The sequence below is a fragment of the Centrocercus urophasianus genome, unplaced genomic scaffold (assembly GCF_019232065.1).
Source record: "Centrocercus urophasianus isolate 14NV4802_14NV808 unplaced genomic scaffold, USGS_Curo_1.0 seq_19, whole genome shotgun sequence".
Lineage (NCBI taxonomy): Eukaryota > Metazoa > Chordata > Aves > Galliformes > Phasianidae > Centrocercus > Centrocercus urophasianus.
In genome coordinates, this window is record NW_024884744.1 from 15,932,236 (window position 1) to 15,945,477 (window position 13,242).

Consider the following 13,242-nt stretch of genomic DNA (forward strand, 5'->3'; position numbering starts at 1 on the left):
TCAGCCCGGCTCCGGGCGGACGTCACCTCCTTTCTTTTTGCGGCACTTCGGGCTGAATGCTACAATAAATTCCTGGGAACAACCGCCCGTCGGTTGGTGGGGCCGAGCGGGCGCCTCGCGTACGGCACAGCCGCGGGGGTGCGCGGGGCCGCCCCGTCCGTCCGTCGGTCCGTGAAAGCGGAGGTCCGCGGCGGTGCTTCCAGCCCGTCCGCGACACTGGGGCCGGAGGTGCTGCTCCCGGGCGGCGCGAACTACAGAAACAGAAGGGAGGGAGGAGGTTGTAGCGGTGTCGGAGAAGAGAAGGGCGGTCGCTCCCCCGCGTCTTCTACGCGGACAAAGCGCGCTGCGAGCCCCGGGTCGGGAGCGGGATCCCGAGGACGAGGAGCGACGCGCGGGCCCCTCGGCCGCTCTCCCGGAGCCGTCGGGGCGCGGAGCCCCCCGGGGCCGGCGGCTCTCGGCCGGGCCGGGCCGCCCCGGGCAGTGGCGGTGCGGGAGAGTCCCCGTTCCCCGCCCAATCAGCGGGGGCGGCGCGGCCGGGCCGGGCGGCGGCGGCCAATCGCGGCGGCGCCGCAGCGGAGCCGCGCCGGGTCCGGAGCCGATAAATGGAGGCGGCCCCGCGGCCCCCACTCCCGGGACAACGCCGCCGCCGCCCGCCCGGCCCCGCCCGCCCCGCTCCTGGATCCGCGGGGTCCGGTCCGGCCCTCCCGGCGCGGGGCAGCGCGGGTCACCGACGAAGGGGCAGCGGGGAGCGGCCCTTCCCCGCCCCCGGCGGCGTCCCCTCCCCGCGTGGCGGCTCTGACGGCGCTCTCTCCCGCAGCTGCACCTGGGCAGGAGCGCGCCACGCCGCCGCGATGACCACGCTGGCCGGGGCCGTGCCCAGGATGATGCGGCCCGGAGCCGGGCAGAGCTACCCGCGCGGCGGCTTCCCGTTGGAAGGTGAGGGCGGGAGGAGGGGCGGCGGTCAGAAAGCGGGGAAAAGTTGGGGGACGGAGCGCGTGCGGAGGTCGGAAGGGGCCGCGGGAACTTCGGACCCGGGTCCCTGCCCGGCGGCACTCCCCGGTTGGGCGCAACAGGTGCCGGCACTCCGCGGGGTCCGAAGGAGACGTTAACGCTGTTTTTCCTCCTCTTGTCCAGTCTCTACACCTCTCGGCCAGGGCAGAGTCAATCAGCTCGGAGGAGTGTTCATCAACGGACGGCCGCTGCCCAACCATATCCGCCACAAGATCGTGGAGATGGCGCACCACGGCATCCGGCCCTGTGTCATCTCCCGGCAGCTGCGCGTGTCCCACGGCTGCGTCTCCAAGATCCTCTGCCGCTACCAGGAGACGGGCTCCATCCGCCCGGGGGCCATCGGCGGCAGCAAACCCAAGGTGAGCCCGGCGGGCGCGAGAGGGGGCGAGGGGCCGAGCACGGGCACGGTCCTGCGCGCTGCTCCTGGCGGGTCCGCGTCTTGAAACGATTGTGGGAAAGATTTATTATTTGTGTGAAAAGAAAATCGCGTTTAAAAAAAAAAAAAAGAAATTATCCGAAACGAAGTGAGGGAGAAAGGGCAGCTCTGGGAGCTGTGCTGCCCGCTCGGCCCTGCTCCGCCCGCCGCCCTTTCAGCTGCTCGGCTCCTTCCGTGCTTTTTGCAAAGCGCTAAAAAGTTCGCGGTCACAACAGTGCAGAGCGATATAGATCCTCCTCTCGAGTTTTGCCTCTCCCTTCCTTATATCTTTTGTTTTCCTCACAAAGAGAAGTGAACTTTTTGAGTTTTCGTTCAAAGCCGCTGGCCGGATTTTTTCCTTTGTTGTTCCCAAAGTGGCGGCTCCCGAACTTTCGGTTCTCGTGTTAAAACGACAGATTTTTCTACAGGCGCGTGACGGAGCACAGGCCCTCAACCTGCATTTATTTCAGTTCGGCTCCACTTTAGAGCACCGAAGAAACCCCCCCGGGTCCTTCCCGGTCCCCTCACAACGCCACAGCTCTACTCTCCGTTCAGTGCTGCGGACTTCGTTCCGCTCAGTCTCTCCCTACGCACAGCTCTGCTCGCACCCCGCGCTGTCCCCGCACAATTCGGCGCTGTCCCCGCGGAGCTCCATCCCCTCCCTGCGGGTTCGGGCCGTTCTGTCTGCGCGGGGTAACGCCGCCGCCTCCATAGCCTCGGGCAGTCCCTGCCCGCGGGGCCGTGCGGCCTCTCCGGGAGGTCCGTGCGGGGCCGGGGCAGTCCGGGCTCCGCCGCCGCACAGCTCCCGCTCGCCCCGTGTGCTCTGAAGCAGGTGACGACGCCGGACGTGGAGAAAAAAATCGAGGAGTACAAACGGGAGAACGCGGGGATGTTCAGCTGGGAGATCCGCGACAGGCTGCTCAAGGACGGCGTCTGCGACCGCAACACCGTGCCCTCAGGTAGGGGCACTGCGGGATGCTCCGTGCCGGGGGAACGAGGCCGGTGGCGGCCGCGCCGGGAGCCGGGGTCGCTTCGCGGAGGGTTCAATTACGCTACGAGCGGAGGGTACCGGCGGGAGGGGGCGGCGGGACCGAGTCCGGGCGGTGTCGGGGGGCTCCCGTCACCTCGGGGGGGGAATTGCTCGGGGCGGTGCCAACCCCGCGGGAGGACAGCGAGGCCTCCGACGGCAGCGGCCGGAAGCAGGGCTCGGCCCGGAGGAGCGGCGGTCACAGATCCGCACTCCCCCCGAAGTGAGCTCCATCAGCCGCATTCTGCGGAGCAAGTTTGGGAAAGGCGAGGAGGAGGAGGCCGAGCTGGAGAGGAAGGAGGCGGAGGAAGGAGACAAGAAGGCGAAGCACAGCATCGACGGCATCCTCAGCGAGAGAGGTAATGCCCGCACCCGGGAACTGCGGCGGGAGATGGGGGGGGGGGGGCTCGGCGGGGAGGCCGGGCCGGGACCGGACCCGGTCCGAGCCGGGAAACGCGCGAGGGGCGGTCGGGCCGCCGGGGGAAGCCTCTGTGCCGCGGGGCCTCAATCGGGGGGACCGCCTTCAGCCTGGCGGCCGCGGTCACACAGTGCGGTGCTTCTCTAAAGTAAAGGCTGCGGAAACTTTGCGCTGTGTTGGCGTGTGCTGGGCCGGGCCGGGCCGGGGGCTGAGGGACACTGCCGGGCCGGCTTCGTCGGGGCTGCCGGAGGGGCGGCCGGGTCGGGCCGGGCTAGGGCTGGAAGTGGCGGCCCGGCACAGGCACGGCGCTGGGGAAGGCGAGACAAAAGTACCAAATGAGCTGGTCAAACATTTGTACAACTTCTGCAGCTTTTACAAAGAAGGCCTTCTATACACAATCTACACTTGGAGATGAACTTGGAAAACAAAGAGGGGAGAGTCCATTGAAACTCACACTTTGGCTTTGCGTAGACAAAGCTCCAGCTAGCAGCAGCTTGATGTGAACAAAGGAAGGCAACCTTTTTATAATTCAAGGAGAAAAGAAGAGAAAACAGCCCCACAAAAGGCTGAGAAAAGACATTATGGGCTTGCAATGAGGGATGAATTATTCAATGAGCCCCTAATAGCTGATGCTCCACACAGTTTTATGGACTCTCCACCGTGGAAAAAGTGCTGTTCGTATCTCCAGAATGTTTGTGGTAATTCCAGACATCTGGAGGTGCTGAGAACCGATCAGGAAGGACAGCAAAAAACGCTTTATTTAAAGCAGGCTAAACCCTTGTATTGTAGCAACAAACCTGAGTGCGCTCCCCAAAGTTACTCTGTGGCTCTGTTCTTAAAACCCCATCTTGTGTCTGTGAGTGTGTGTGTAATGCACACACAGGAGGTGCTGACGGGAACTCTGTGAGGGCCAGAAGTGTCTGAGTGCCTCTCTGTGCCCCTATGTGCACGTGGCTGTTTTCCTGGTGCCTCCTCTGATGGAGAGCTGTGCTGAAGGAAGGAGGGGACTTGTGCCTGGGCTGCTTCTGCAGTCGTGTACCTCTTTCCTGGCCTCCTGCTGGCATGTGTGCCCAGTTTTGATTCCTTTGCATTCAGTTAGTGGCAGGATTCTCTTGAACGCAATGGGCCGTACCACCCTGTGCTATGTCTGTGTGTGCTTGTGGGCTGGGTACCAGTTTGACAGAGAATGGCAATGGGAGGGAGGATCAGCTCCCTCCACAACCACTCCTGCTTACCCATATTATCCTGGTGCTTCATTTTGTTACGGCGTGGCCAGTGTGCTACAGCGAGAGTGCTGTTGATAGAGAGAACTTGTTACTGTGCTTGTGCCTTGCTCTTATGGGATGCTACAGGAAAACACAGCAGAGAGCTCATTGTGGGAGCAAAACAGCCCCAAAATGGGTTTGCCCCTCCTTGCAAAGTCATGAGAAAAGAGAAGTTCTGCTTCAACTCCCATTGCCAACAGAGGAGTGAAGGCTCCACTCTGCTCACACAAGCACCTGGCCCGGCGCTTCTCATTGCGGTGGCTGCAGAGCCCCATGGCTGTGGTTCTGTGGTGGTGGTGGCTGTGTGCAGAGCTGGGTGACAGCACTGCATCCACAGGATGGTGTGGGACAATCCAGCAAGGTACTCGGAGCTGTGTGCCCTCAGCAGCAGTGTGCAGTGCTGCAGGGTGGGGAGAGTGCAGTGCGCTAGGGTGCTCTGTGAGCTGGGCTGTGCCTGTGGCTGGAGTGGCACAGGGGCTGTGGGGCATGACAACGCAGGTGTTGGCTTGGCTGGAAGAAAATGAAGCAGAGTTGTGCTGACTTTAAAGGCTGCTGATTCCCTGTATAGGATTTGAGGCGTTCTTGTAGCAGTGGAATCAGACAGAAGAGAAAAACAGCCTTTTAGATAACATGCTCTTTACAGGCACTTAACCCCGCTCTCTCGTACCCCTGGCAGATGCCACACATGCTGCACCGCTGCTCTGCTGCTGATGCTGTCCTCTGCCCTGGTCTGGGGCATGGATTTAGAACGCAACCTGGCTGCCACGGCACCTATCTGCCCGATAGTGGCTCTTTCACAGCCTATCTGTTTTTCCTGTGGACACGATGCATTTTTCTTAACTGCCCAAACCGTAAAGACAGCACATGAAGGAGAAACCTCAGCGCCTTTATATGGCACAGGGGGCCTATTTTTAGAACGAGGGCTGCGGGGAGGGAGCGCCCGGAGCTCGCATCCCACGGCCGCTATGTGCCCGCTGCTGGGAGCGCCGCGCCGGGCCCGGCCTCAAAGGGGCTCTGTTCGCGGCCGGAATTGGCCCCCGGGCCCCGTCCCGCGGATCCTCCCCCAGTCATGCGCCCGCAGAAAGGGCCCTACTCATCCCCAGCTCTGCTCCGGGAGCGATTCAGGCTGCAGCAGGCTAAATTGACTTCTTTCTTTCCTTCCACTTTCATCTCGCACCAAACCCTCCCCCCTCGCCCTCCCCTTCCTCCTTTTCTTTTCTTTTCTTTTCTTTTTTTTTTTTTTTTTCTTCTCTGTGCCCGAGGCTCACATTAATACAATTTCGGCACCATCCCTATTTTTGTGTGTATGTGGGAAGCTTGGGGGGGTGGGGGGGGTTAGAAAGGGCCTCAGCACAAAGCGCTGCTCAGCAGCTCAGCCGTTGCTCTGCTTCGCTGAGCGATGCTGTTCCTGTTCGTGAGTTTGGGGAAAAGCATTTCTGCTGTGCACTGTAATGGAATTAGAGGACAGATGCTGTCTGTGCGTGGGACACGCGACCACCGGCCCCAGCTTAAATATTTAGATGCAGTGTTACAATCAGCAGCTTGATCTGCGGGCTGTGACGCGGTGCCATGCGCTCCGGAGGGCGCACAGGGCTGGCGCGTGCTGTGAGGAGGGCTGCTCAGTGCCTGCTGCCCCTTGGGGTTAGTAATACTGCTACACTGCTATGACAGCTGATGGAGGGAGGGACTGCCCTCTATCTCTGCCCTGTGGGGTGCTGCCCCCAGCCCCTGGTGCTCCTTGTCCCGGCTGCAGCCCCTGAAGTGATGCCCAGCTGCACCTGTCGCCCCGATGTGGGGATCTGACCCGTGTTTGGGCACTTGACCGACTCAGAAATAGTTCCTAAAATGTTGGAGCAGAACTGCTGAGCACATCCTGCCACAGTTCTCTGAGCTCAGGCACCGAGAGTGAGGGCAAACCTTGCTGCAGCAAATATTGGGATCGCTTCCTATGCGTTTACCTGAGTTTGTACTTAAGCTTGCATCTGATTGGATTGCTCCAAAACTCTTAACTAATAGTTGGTTAAACTTAGTGTAATTCTGAAAGGACTGGGGTTAGAGTCTGAAGGGCTCGCTCCCGAACTGTGGTTTTTGTCCCTGGCTTTGTGACTTTCCTGTGATTGCCAAATTGTGGCCATCAGCAGGAATGCATCCTAGCCGAGCTCAGGCTGTGAGGTGGGGTTTGGGGTGGCTGTGTGCACCCTGCTAGGTGTGAGGAGCCCCAGTGAAAGGGCCCATTCACATGTGCACGTTTCCATGGGCAGGGCAGGACTGGTGCCCAAATCCACCCCGTTCTGCTCAGAGCCACTGTGCCAGGCTCAGGTTGTGTGTGTTGCACCGGCAGGGCTTGCTGAAGCAGGGATGTCAGCAGCTGCTTGTGCAGCGGTGGTGATGGCATCAGCAGACAGAGATTTTAATTAGATACAAAATTAATTAGAGATTAATGCTGAAATTAAAAGTTGCTGCTGATTAAATCCTTATGAGATTCTTTTGGGGGTCTAATTCCAAGTGGTACTCTTCTGTTATGTCAGGTCAAGCTGATGCTTTTATCTGACTTTGACTAGGGGAGGGTTCAGTTCTGATGGCTTTTGCGTTAGTTTCACTTATTGATAAGGGTTGAAACGAGAGGAGCCCATAAAGTTGATAGTGATAAATTATGGCGGGTCCCCAGGGCTGTGTAGTAAAACTGCGTTGGGAAATGGAGCAGAACTACAAAGTGCTCTCTGGTTAATTTAAGGAGAAATTGAGTGAAACGTGAAGCAGTAAATCACAGCGCTGTGCTCAGTGCGGATTTCTCCATGTAAATGTCACTTTAAATCCTATGTGACACACACGTGTGGCTACAGGCAGAGGAGAACATATAAATAAGGATGCAGGACCTGATTGCTGAGCTCTGGCTACTAAATGGGATCTGAGCTCAGCACAGACCCTGCTCTGCTCCCCTTCCCTGCAGTGCTCCTGCCCCATGCTGCTGTGCTAATTCACCTCCAGTCACTCCCCCTAGAAAATGAGCAAAACGTAATGAAATTAAAACTCACCGTGGGCACATTAGGGCCACTGTGTGTCATGTGCCGAGATTGTTTGGTTAGCAGGGTTTGATGTGCTGCTGACAGCTCATTTGTTCACTGGTAAATAAAGGTTCGGAGCGATTAACAGTGTGCATATATAACGAGTGGGACAGTAAGAGGCAATTAAGCTGTCGGTGCAATGTCTTATCTCGCTGGTTGCCCTACAGTTGTTTTACAACCAGGAATTAAAATCTGAAAAGGTGATTTGCGGTGTCGCTGGCCAAATATTGATTAAGTGGTGTTTGCGATGCCATTGTTACAGACAGAAAGGGCACCGTTCTGCCCCGCGTGGTTCATCTCCCATTGTGAGCAAAGCTTAACCTCTGGGATCAAAGGGATTGTTGCAGTTTATCTGTTCTGGAAAATCCTTCTTTGCTCCTAAACTTGGATTAATGGCCAAGTTGTCTTTAATGACATGTGAAATTTGGATGGAGTCCTTATTCTGCATGGTCTGCTCGGTGTACACACTGTACGCAGTTTTGTGCGAGGCTTTTCTTGAATACTGTTGGATTTGCATTTGTGTGAATCTGTTTTTAGTACAGAGTGCGCTGAAACTTTGCTAAAACAGTGGGTGAAACACACGGTACCTCCTTGAGTCTTAATGAAGCTGATTGGGTTGCATGTAATTTTTCGGATGGATGTTGTCTGAAAGAAAATTGGGTTTTTCTGTACTAAATTGGTAAGATAAACGGCCACTGCTGTTGAAAGGAAGGGAGTTTGGGTTGGAGGAGCTGCTGGAGCTGGGTGCTCAGCACAAAAGTGTCCCAGCAAGCTGCAGCATCTGTGTGCACTTCCTTTGCAGCAGTGATGGCTGCACGGTTGCTTCCCAGACTGCAGGGAGAGCCGAGTTCGTGCCGCAGGGCAGGCAGGAGCACATGGGATCCGCGTCTTCTCACCTGACTAAGCAAGCTGTGCTTGCTTCAGATAACAAAATGTCCCACCAGCCCCACAGCAGAGAAGGCTGTGCAGCTTGGATGTGATGTGCCGGCCTGTGCTGATGCTGTGGGATCTCAGCTGGGTGATCTGTGAGCAGGAGGTGCTGCTGCTGCCACCCCAGGCACAAGTGGAGCTCCGTGCACAGTGGTCAGGCAGGGCCAGAGAGCCCCTTCTGGTCATTATCTGGTATGCGTGCCTGAGCCTCCAGTGCTGTGGAGAGAATCAGCAGAGTAAGAGCTGAAAAAAGTTACTTTTAGTCATTGGTTTCTCATTATTTCTTAAACACACTGTTATTCTTTTGTCTGCACAAAGTGTCAGCCTGTGTGCTTTGTGAGTGCTCTGCTCCTTAAGAAGGCAGGTAGCCCCAGAGCAGCAGTTACTTTTCTCTGAAAGTATTTTAGGTTCATGTTTCTGTACAGCACACAGACGCAGCTCTCTGGTTTCAGCAGGAGCTGTGAGGAGGGCAGCGATGCACGCTCTGTTCCGCTTTCTGCTCTTTTGTTGGTGTGGATATGTGCCTGGATGCAAACTGGCTGCCAAGTGTGACCAACATTTGTCGTGCATGTGTCCATATAAGGTCCCGCCTTAAGGATGCTTGCATTCACGATATGCTCACATTGGATGAGGCTTTGGAAGTGCCCGAGTAGCGATCTCTTTGTCAGCAGACCAGTAGTACCACACAGATTGCTGCTCTGAGCTGGCATTTTGCAGGCACTTGTCCTGCCCCATCAGACCTCACTCACCTTATTTAATGAGCAGTGCTTCTCAGCCAGTGCAGTGTGCAGAGGTTCCCTCTTGGAAGTGGCTGTGATGTGGGTGTCCCTTTCCATGCTGTGGAACAGGGAAACTCCTGCAGCTGGAGTGCTGCTTCTGACATGCAAGTGCAGCCATGGTGCTGGCACGGCAGTGGCACCCCCTGGGTAGCTTCAGTGCATGCTGAGCAGCTCTGCTGGCAGGAGAGCTGTTTGAGGAAGGACTGCCCTCACAACCAGTGGGCTGTTCATGTGGGTGGGCACTGAACCTTCTCAGCGTGCTGCTTGGGAAGGAGGTCTGCAGGGTTTTGTAGCATGTGCGGTGCAGAGAAGGGCACAGCGTGCTCCCAGTCTGGGTGCTTGTGGTAGCAGTTATGCATGTGGTGTTTGGCTTCACCACGCTCTTTGCCATGACCTGTGAAACAGGCAAATACTAGCAGAAAACAGCTAGCTATAAAACAGCAGGAATCGGTGCAATCTGTTCCTCTGCTCAGGGGTTGTGCAGTGAATGCCGTAGATGGGAAATGCCCTGCAGGTTCCCTCAGGGAACCACCAACAAGAGCAGACCCACTGCCTGCTGTACTGGTGGGGTCTGGCAAAGTGCTCAAGAGGTTGGCAGCCACACAGCAAGGCACACAGCCGCCTGTTGCTTCAGCACCCACTGTCAGTGTTCCAGAGAACTCAGAGCTGTCAGACTGTGTGCTGGGCAGTGAGGCTTTGAGGAACCTCTCGGAGTTGTGGGACTTCAGGGAAAGCCATGGGGTGTGTGTGGCCACCACTTCTGGCAGCAGTGTGAAATGGCCACACGCAGCGGACATCTTGTACTTCTTGCTGTCTCCCTCTTGACCTGTGTAACAGGGATCCCTGGCCCATATGTAGCCCTTACTTTCCATGGGGCTGTGTGGCTGCTAAGGGTGGGACAGGGAGACAGGAGCTCACTGTAACCCAGAGCTGTTTGCTTGCTCAGACCCAGCAGGGTGAGGCAGTGCTGAGATCTGTCTGTGGGTCAGTGAGCGCTCCGACACGGCGAGAGGGCATAGTGTGACAAGCAGAGCAAATTGAGAAGAGCTGTTCTAGCAAGCTGAGCTTAAAAGTTTTCTAATACGTGATTTAGCAAAAAAAAAAAAAAAAATCATCTGGCTGCGTGCTGCACACAACTATGTGACCCACACTCTGTCAGGGTGGGCAGGACGTGGGGAGCATGCCTCAGGTCGGTGTGTGGCCCCTTGTGGGCTGAAAGCTGTGGGGCTTTCCCTGTCCTCAGCTGCACTCCCCCTCCTCCTTTTTTCCCAACCAGTTGTGCCAGTGGGATTTGGGGAAGGAAACTGGGAGCTCCAATCTGAAAAGCTGTGGGAGCCAATACAGCCGGTACATAGTGGCTGCGCTCCAAACTTCCAGAGATCCCTTGGCTGGGGAAGAGCTTAAAGCAAAGTGGGTCTCAAAGTCACTGCACTGGCAGTGCAGAAGATGGGGTGATGACTGATGGTGGAAATGTCCCTCAATCCAACATCAGAACAGCCCTGGGAGAGTATAACAGAGGCAGAAGCAGAGAGTAGGTGTTGAGCAAATCCCAAATACACCTAGAGTCCAACCAGCACTGGGATCATGCAGATCCGACAGCAACCATGGATAGGGCACTCTGCAGGATGCACCCAGCCCTCTCCACACTCTGAAGGAGGCATTGTGGTCACCACCGTGCTGTGAAGGTGGTGGTAACACCCAGGGACACTCTGCTCTGTGCCGATGCCTCAGGTCCCCCCGCTCACACAGCTGCCTACAAGTGTGGGAAGGGGGCTGTGGTGAGCACAGTTGATTATCTTTGGGATGGGACAAGGGAACTGAATAGGAAAGAGTGATCCTGTGACTTGTGTTCGTAAGCAAATACCCCTAAACAGAAACAAACAAGAAAAGAGTGGTCACAGCAGCGTAAGCACTAGGAGAGTGAGGTTTGGTTTGCATGGGGACAGCTCTGGGCTGGTATATGCACTGCCTGAGAGCTGCTCTGCAGTGTCTGCACAGACCCCTGCTACTCCCCCTGCCCTCTCCCAGCCCCCCAGCAGGAAGGGAATGCTGTGTCTTGCTGGAATCTTACTAATTTTTTTTTTTCTCCTTCTGTTGCTGTGCATCCAGGCAGTGTGTGCGGTGGGGAAGGGCTGGAGTGTAGGACATATGGTGGCTGTGTCAGCTGTTCCAGTTTGGGCAAATCCTGCTCTGTGCATCTTCGCTCATTTGCGATTGGAACAATATATTTTCAGCTCTGAATGGTATTTCCAAGTGTCTGGGATGCAGAAGTCAAGAGTTGTGCAGGATCAGCTGCTGAAACTGCGAGTCTCTCTGCGAGTTCTCTTCCATGGGGAAGCACTCACTGTGTGTGAGAGCTGAGCCACCGTGTGATCAGCGGAGCTCAGCAATTACCGGGATGTGCTTGTTGCTGGGCTGCCTGTGGATTGCTGCAGTTGTTTGCAAACATGTGCTGTGGAAAAAGTACTGAATGGTCTATACAAATGGTCTTTGGTTCGAGCAAGTGTTTGGTGATTGAAATCTGTGTGGTTACGGCTGGGCACAGGCTGTTTGCTTCTAGTACTGGGTTTCAGTCAGCAAAGATGTAAAACTTCTGCAAAGCTGCTGAAAACACTTCTTTATTTTTTTCTATTTGGATGTTTTACTAAAGCCCCCATTAAGACAGAAATATAAGCTCGAAAGAGAAGGAACAAAACCAATAAAAGCATTTAAGCCAAGTACATTGATAGCATTTGTCTTCAAACTGCAGCTTTCAAAATCTTCCTGCAGAGGAGAATGCACTTCTGTGGTGGCATTTGGTGCAGGGGTTGGGGATGGGCTGCATTGGTTTGATTTTAAACTTCTGAAGCAGCAGCAGTCTGAAAGCAGGAGGGAGCTTCATGCTCAGCTGGGCTGGGGAAGCACAGCCTTCCCAGGATGGGAATGGCAGTTCTGCTGCACGCTGCTGTCTGTTTGCAAAAGTGATGCAAAGAACTTACAGGCAGAGTAGGCACCTCAGGGAAAAAGTTGGTAATATTTTTCTTTTTTTTTTTTTTTTTTTAATGAACAAATGATTTTATGGCTTAGCACCAGTGCACTGAAGAGAGGTGTGTTTAAAAGTTGGACTCAAGAGCTTTTGTCTGGAGAATAATACGCTTGGTGGAAAGCACGGCACAATGGAGAGCTTTTCTTTCAGTTCTGTATGGGCGAGCGTCAGTCAGCCACGGAAGAACTTCAAAAGCCAAAGGAAAAGCCGTCAGGCTGCCTCGATCCCGATAGGTTTCCCTGAGGTGAGGGGAGAGCTGGCGTTGGCAGCAGCACAGGAGGCAGTGGGTGGTGCACACTGAGGAACCAGCTGAGCCGCTGCGTCCTGGGAAGATGGGAAGCTGTTGGGCTGTTCCATCTCACATGCCCTGTGCTGCTTGTTTCTGAAGGCAGAGGAGTCCCACCTCTCTGTTGCTGGAAGTGGTGTGGGGTGGGAAGCTGTGTGCCAGGTGCTCCGAGGGTATGGCTGGCAAGGACGTGGGTGGCAGAGCAGTGAGCCGCCATCCTGTAGCAGGCAGCAGTTTGTTGTGCTGTCTCATGGAATGCTCTTGGTGATGGCTTGGTTTCAGCCCTCCAAGAGGACAGGTGGTGGTGCTGGGCCGTGGTCCCACTCTGTGCTCCTGTCCGGGGCATCTGGCTGAGTCAGGGACAGCTTTGTGCTGTTGACACTCACCCAGTTAGCTCTGTTATCGGTGTGAAAACAGCACCGGGTAACATGACCTTGGTTTTCAGTGATTTGTGTGTTTAGGCTTCAGAAATGGAGAACAAAACTTCAAGATGAGGTGGAAGACCTTTTTGCATGCGTTCATTTATCTCAAGCTCATCAGGCATGCTTAGGTGTCCTTGACATTAGCCAGGCTATTGGAAGGAATTGGCTTCTGTGAAGTTTGGGTTGGAAGCAAATGACCTGCTGAGCACAGCCACGGCTGCAGCACCACTAGCTGCAATGTGTGTGAGCACATCTATGGGCTGCTCTGAGGTGACAGCCTTTGGTGACGGGGAAGGCACCCTCTGGGTGAAGAACAGCAAATCGAAGCCAACCAAACAGCATTTCTAAGGATAATTTCTATGAGAAAGTGGGTAAGCACTGTATTGAGGATTGCAGATGAGTCCAGATTCATTGCTGAGAGAGGTTAGGTCAGCAGAGAAACACGGTGCCTGTATTCAGCAGGGACTGCAGAGTGAAGGTAGATACAACTGTAGATAATACTCATCTGAATGGGTGCTGTATTATAGCCTAAAATGTACAACACTGCTCTGTTTGTGTTTTTTTGTTGTTGTTTTGGCTGTATTGGAAGGAGAGTGTAA

The 13,242-nt window shown here is 55.5% G+C and overlaps 1 protein-coding gene across 3 annotated transcripts in view; it reads left to right on the plus strand.

Annotated features, from left to right (window-relative positions):
- Positions 1–836: 836 nt before the first annotated feature.
- Positions 837–13,242, plus strand: part of PAX3 (paired box 3) — a 61,926-nt gene continuing 49,520 nt past the window's right edge. For 2 of the 3 annotated variants that reach the window (XM_042820827.1, XM_042820828.1), the window contains exons 1-4: positions 852–936; positions 1,135–1,370; positions 2,256–2,385; positions 2,678–2,812. In XM_042820827.1, coding sequence (XP_042676761.1) covers positions 852–936; positions 1,135–1,370; positions 2,256–2,385; positions 2,678–2,812 — 586 coding nt within the window. Of the gene's footprint in view, positions 937–1,134; positions 1,371–2,255; positions 2,386–2,677; positions 2,813–13,242 lie in introns of all 3 variants that reach the window. The other variant, XM_042820826.1, reaches the window with a different exon arrangement.